Source organism: Crassostrea angulata, chromosome 10 (genome assembly GCF_025612915.1).
Source record: "Crassostrea angulata isolate pt1a10 chromosome 10, ASM2561291v2, whole genome shotgun sequence".
Lineage (NCBI taxonomy): Eukaryota > Metazoa > Mollusca > Bivalvia > Ostreida > Ostreidae > Magallana > Magallana angulata.
The window spans coordinates 26,894,383-26,901,119 of NC_069120.1; the positions used below are offsets into that span (position 1 = coordinate 26,894,383).

The window sequence follows — 6,737 nt, forward strand, 5'->3', positions numbered from 1 at the left end:
TACAATTTAAAATATTTCAAAAACATTTAAATTTTTTTATATGATACTAAAACATCGTATACATGTATCTTGAAATAAGAAAATATATAATTTATAGCAGCAATCGTTTTTTGTTTGTTTTTTTTTGGGGGGGGGGGGTGTTTTGTTTTTTAGCTCACCTGAACTGAAAGCAACATGAGGTCGAACTTTTTAAATAGGAATATATAATGTAAATCTTTAAAAATCTTCTTCTCAGTAACTACTCAATCAGGAAAGCAGAAACTTGTGTAGAAGCATCCTTGGGTAGCGTAGATTCAAGTTTGTTCAAATCAAGATCCACGGGAGGGGGAGGTAAGGTTGGGGCCACAATGGGGGTTGGAATTTTTACAAAGGAATATAATGGGGGCATCTTTAATTAAAGAGAAACCAATTGGCCAGAAAAGCTGAAACTTGTGTGGAAGCATTCTCAGGTACTGTAGATTCAAGATTTGTTCAAATCATTATCCCCGGGGATAGGATGGGGTCACAACGTTCGGGGGGGGGGGGGGGGGGGGCAAAAATTTACAAAGAAATATAAAGAAAAAAATCTTTTTAAAAATCTTTGTCTTAAAGCCATTTTCCTAGAAAAGCTATAACTTCACTGAAAGCAACCTCAGATAACGTAGATTCAAATTCTTTCAAATCAAAATCTTGAGGAGTAGGGTGGGGCCACATGTGGGATCCAATTTTTCAAAGGAAAATATTTTAATTATTCACAGAAACTGAAATGTTATAATATATGGTTTTACTTGTTTAGACTTTGGCATCTGGACGATTCTTAGGCCTCACAAGGGGTTCAGAGTTTGATGTAGGTTTATACATGTAAATGTATCCCATATTTAAACAATTGTTTAGGATCTTTTTGAGAGGTGATATTACTATAAAATCATTCAGTTAAAAAAGGGACTTGATTATAAACATAAGAATATCCATGAAAAAAAATGGATTTTTATTTATACATGATCTACGTGTATTATACTACATTGTCCAGATAGTTTATATTATGACTCCATTAAGCAGATTCTATCATGCGTATTGTTTATCAGGTGAGCAATGTGACCCATGGGCCTCTTGTTTACAAAATTACATATTTTCTATTGGTGACTAAGTATATTCATTTACTTTTAATTATATCAGTTGTAAAATAACAGAAAAATAACGATTAAAAAGGGGGGATAAAGACTCAATAAAAATTATGAAAAAAGTGTCTTTACACTAGTATTTATTACACTGTAAACAATATGACGATAGTTTACATGTGTACCCCCCCCCCCCCTTCAAAGAGAGAGAGAGAGAGAGAGAGAGAGAGAGAGAGAGAGAGAGAGAGAGAGAGAGAGAGAGAGAGAGAGAGAACTTTTTGATTCATCATTTTGAATTTCTGATGACGGTTGAAATGTAACATTGTTTAATTTAGAAATACCCAAGAGGCGTTCAAAGTTGAAAAACTTCGGATCAGAAAGTCGCAGCATTCATTGCACATGTACATGTATAGTGTGGGTACATTCTTGCGCACCGATTGATTGATTGATGAATGTTCACTGTAATACTTCCTGACCAGATTCTTTTGCTCATTATCGAGATGTCACCAGATGCAGGTTGAATATATTTAAAAAAGCCTTTACATATAACGATATATAGACATGGCACTCAGGTTCAGTAATCAGTCTCAGTGTTCCTTATCTCGCCAGCGCATGATGTTCCGATGGATTTCCTGGCATATCCTGACTGTATACCGTTTTGCTACATGAAAGTTCTAATAGCTGCACCATCGCTTCTTAATCCAGACGCTTGTTTTGTTTTTATTTTTTAAAAAGTTCATACCAAAGTTTTTTTTTAAATTCTAAATACAGTTTTAAGCTTTGATATGGACAGGCGGCGAAAAATATCGTAAACCATTGACTTTGATTGGTTGGAATGTGGTGGGGGGGGGGGGGGGGGGTCCTTATTCTTTTCGACACGTGTTTCTTATCACGCTTTAAAAGGCAAAACTACTTACCTAGTAAGCACGAGACACTTCTGCGAGTTTTGATATATATACAGATCAAGACCTGAAAACTGTGTGTCACCAAAAATTTACTCAGTCAGAAAAACACGAACATTAACCTCTTGGTGTAAGCGACTAACTGATTGCATTGTTTTCTCCTTTCGATCGAAATTTTCACTTGATCTTTTCAACATCGACTAAAAGACAAATTTAAAAGAAACAAATGAAAGTAAATTACACCTCCGCTCTTTAGTATGTGAATCTCCCCCTTAAAAAAAGTTACCCTTTAAATGGAAAACAAACTTATTTGTATAAGTTATCTTAGTTTCGTCTCTAGATCCGGGCGGTGCGTTTTCTTCATTTATATTTAAAGAACTTGAAATTGACTAGGCGTAGCCTATAACTCTATGTATCAATATTTTTGTCTTATTTGTCCTGGGTCATCGGATCTATTCAGTAGCCCCATGTAAGCATTATGCTTAATCAGATTGTTAAATTCTTTTCACATCCAAATGAAGCATAGCTGCAATTGTTTACTTGCAAATGGATATACCAAAGACAGTTTTTAATTTAATTTCGGACAGAGCGGTCGTTAGTGGGTGACATTCTAGTCAAAAGTGAAAGAACAGACAGTATTTCGTTGATATACGGAAAAAAATATTAAATACACGTGTTTTCGGACAGCGAGGAAATATATATATACTAATGCTCTCTTGATAACTTTGTGTATTGATCAAGTCTAGAAGAAAAAAAAACTAGCTGTAAATGGCGAACAGACGAGATTGATTTCATGGATGTAGAATTTTATTTCATCTTTAAAAAGCCTCATCGCCACGATTCGCCGCTTATATGGACCAATGATGTATAAAGAGCGACGAAGTTTTTTTTTTAACCTAGTTCTTATTAAGAGATGACGAGGATATGACTTATATACAATTCACACGGGGGTGATTACAGCTCGCCATGGATCGTCATTCGCAATTCGATGTGTTGCCTAGTTACTCGAGATATTCTAAGCACGATATTGTCAGAAACCACAGTAAAGAAGCCGATACTGAGGATTCTACGTATGCCAACATACGCAAACGGCTCAACTCCACCGTACTGTCGGTGCCTTATGAGCGTAAATTGGAACATTTCAATGTTTTCGGTAAAAAGTCCCATCAAGGTGATGGCATCCATTCTCACCAAATTTTGAGGAATGGTGAACATGAGCCGTGGAGAAAACCGCGCTCACGTGTAAATTCTGAGACGGAGTCTCATTTGCATGAAAGTCATACTCATCATAAGGTTAGTCGACCACGTGACTTAGATGGTTCTCAAATGTCCGACAGGCACCTCGGAACACCATCATCAACTTCTAGCAAATTCCCGCGAGTGAGAAAGGATCGCGCACCCTCAGAAACGAGCACAACATCCACTGTAAGTCGACCGTTTTCGTTTTCGAGATACGAGTTGGATGAATCGTTTTGGATGCCGAATTTTCGTGAGATAGAGGAAATCAAAGAAAGATATGCTGAGAATAGCGAGTTTGTGGCGTCTCTTCATGGCTTTCTGGAGGAGACCACGAGGAAAGCCAAGAAAAAAGTGGCTGCAATGAATTCCCCTTCCCATTCCCAGCAGCAGCATCCACCTAAACATTCAAAACATTCGAAATCCTCGTCTAGGGACAGTTCCTTAAGCTCCAAAGATATTACAGAGAGATACAATGGTCATATTGACCATTTCAGCCATAAGACTTCGGAAGTTCATCAGCATCAGCATGAACATTTGCATCCTCAAAGGGGTCAGGGACGAGTGATTTTACCCGCCATACACAGACCGGAAGAGGACACGATCAGTGTAGCAAGTACTCATGGTTCTATGAGTAGCAATGCGTCGACTATCAAAAACTCGAAAAAGCACAATCATCACAAAAAATCAAAATATCGTAAAGTGGAGTTTAATCTCTATCCCAAAAAGCAACGACCTGTTCTTCTTCCGGCACTGAAACCTTCTTCAGTGCCAAAGGAAGACCACCATTCCAAAACTCCAAGGTCTATTCTGAAAAAGCACGGGAGTTTGGAAAGCCTAGATTCGTCTGTGTTTCAAAACGAGGAAGAAAACAGGGATTCATCGACAGAGGAGAAACAGACGACTGAAGAGCGCGGGAACTGGGATAGACATATACCGCGGCTTTTGTCGCCCATTCCTGCCTCTGCCACCAGACGAAACCCTGTGGTGTTCAAAAATGCATCGAACTTTCATTTCAACTGTAGCAAGGAATTTAAAGCGGTTATGGGTAATATTGAAGACGAGTAGATTTTTTTGTATCATGCAATGAAAATATATTTTGTTCACTAATGACCTTTCAGAAAAATATTTATGTTTTATGAGATGACGAATTTGGAAACTATATTAAATATATAAATTAACACTTATCTGCGTCGTGTAAAGTCATTTGTCTCGTTAACAAGAGCTATTTTGTCAATCTTGTTAGCAAGTCGATTTGTTCGCACGTAACTGCAAAATCAATTCATCTTATGGTAAAAGTCTATCTACGAAAAACGCTGGCGATATATTTTTTGGGGGAGCCAATTAACGAAACTCCATTATTACCCCCATTGTTAGAAATTTATATAATTTCTGCTCTGTCATTCTCAATCGATGTAGCGATTGGATCTAATATATGATACAGGGTAGAGTAGTATATATACATGTTGATAATAGATATTAACATCGTTATCGAGTCTGCTGTCTACCAGTAACGATGGCTTGTTAAGTTTCTTATTGATTTTGCTATCATTTGTTGTGAAGACACGGCGAAGTATCTGTTGACAAGTCAGGAAGTTATCAATTTCAATGACCGAAATGTCTATTTCACCTCCTTCCCATTCCTAAGACATGATAGCAATATATCTTGCAATTTCGTCTTCGAATTTTTTTTTCAAAATATGCAACATGGCTGCGCTTAGTTTAATAAAATGTAAGAGAATATGTCAATATCTAGCCTTCCCTGACAAGGATAAAATCGCAAATTTTTTTTTTTTTCAGTTTTATTAAGATGTTCATACTCCGCGATTTGCACGCAATTTCATGAATTGCATTCCAGCTTAGTATCCAATGATATTAAGCCCATAGACAATTCTAATATATCTCTTTCTCAGAGTTCAATGGTCAATAGTTCAAAGCCATTCACATTATCTAATACACTCAGAGCATAGCATTGTGTCAAAACGCCTTTAAATGAAGAATTTGTTTACTAAATTAGCGTGCCATTGCTTTGTCCCTAATTGTAATGAGAAACAGTCTCTGGGTAATGTTCGACTAGACCTGTGTGCACAATATGGCGAAATAAAGAAAAAAGGGCCGATTGTACGTTCATTGTCTTTTTGCGATACATAGATGTGCAGAAGTTCAATGCGTTCTGATCTAGCAAGGATAAAATTTCCTTTTCTATTCACGATAAAGCGATCTATCTATTTTTTTGTACATGTACGTTTCGGTCCGTGGCGATCGGCTTTCAAGGGCTAACATTCTGTTTGTGAGGGGCGGAGAACAATGGGATTTGGACCTTTAATCTAATAAGCCTTTTTTAAGGTAGTTCTTTATCAAAATCAGTACTATGGCATAAATAAAGTTCTTATCTTGTGCATTCAGTAAACTTAATTAAAGACGCATTTGTTGTAAAACATTATTATTTCAGGCCAAAGCAACGGAATTGTGCGGACAACCAAACTACAATGTATATAACAAACGTTAATTGCTCGAGGCCCAGCCAGGATATATATATATAAGGTATCTAACGATATGTCAAGTGCTGCAAGAATTTAAATTTAAATTGCAAATAAAATACTTTTAACCAACTCTGAGTGAAGATAAAGAAACAGTTAGAATTAAATGACGGCATTTTCACTGCGAGATTTGAAGCACATTTTTCCCCTTTATTTATCGAATGTTAAAAGAATCGAATTTAATATCTAGCTCAAGGATGCAATCGTATATATGAATTACATGTACTTAATGTCAGAGATACTTCTTAAAATGCTTTTAAGTTTGGAAATGACTCCAATGAAATAAAGCCTCGCTAACAGCTTTGGAATGGTAATTTAATCCATTTCAATTCTTCTGCAGTATTGATAGTTTACGAAAGACTACACTCGTGGCTTCTTCAACCATAACAAAACGTTTTAACTGACTTGTATCAAGTTTGATAGCAATCCTTGTAAATTCGTTATTACCAATTTACCTCGATGATGTAACCAAAAACAAAGGTTGTTGCCATTCAATGTTAATGGTTTCCCCATAGTACTCAATCTTCCAAAACACAAACATGAAAATTCACGATTCATATCTCTCTCTCTCTCTCTCTCTCGGTGAAGGGAGGGGGGGGGGGGCTCTGAATGAGAATTTTGCATAAAAATAAGAAAATAGAAGATATCAGAAAAGAAAAATGAATGTAAAAATTATCGGTAGTTTAAATAATTTTCAAGTTCAAATCGTACTGTTCCCCTATTGAAAAATTGGGAAAAAGAAAAAAGAAGTTACTTTATTGCGGGGTGGAATATAATATTGGATTCCAGTAAAGGTAGTCATTTACTTATTCTGAATACGTTGGACATCGTGGCTTAATTATGAGAGAGGGTTCAATTATACAAGAAAAATCTTCTAATGAGTTTAGAGGACGTTTATTTGTGAAATCAATATACGTGTAGAAGTAAACTATTGTATGGAGGCACAAACAGACTACAATTTG

General features: G+C 36.3%; 1 protein-coding gene across 1 annotated transcript; it reads left to right on the forward strand.

Annotated features, from left to right (window-relative positions):
- Window positions 1-2,408: 2,408 nt before the first annotated feature.
- Window positions 2,409-4,422, forward strand: LOC128166339 (uncharacterized). The gene has a single exon (XM_052831440.1). The coding sequence runs from the start codon at window positions 2,966-2,968 to the stop codon at window positions 4,301-4,303; it is 1,338 nt and encodes a 445-aa protein (XP_052687400.1). The 5' UTR covers window positions 2,409-2,965; the 3' UTR covers window positions 4,304-4,422.
- Window positions 4,423-6,737: the final 2,315 nt, after the last annotated feature.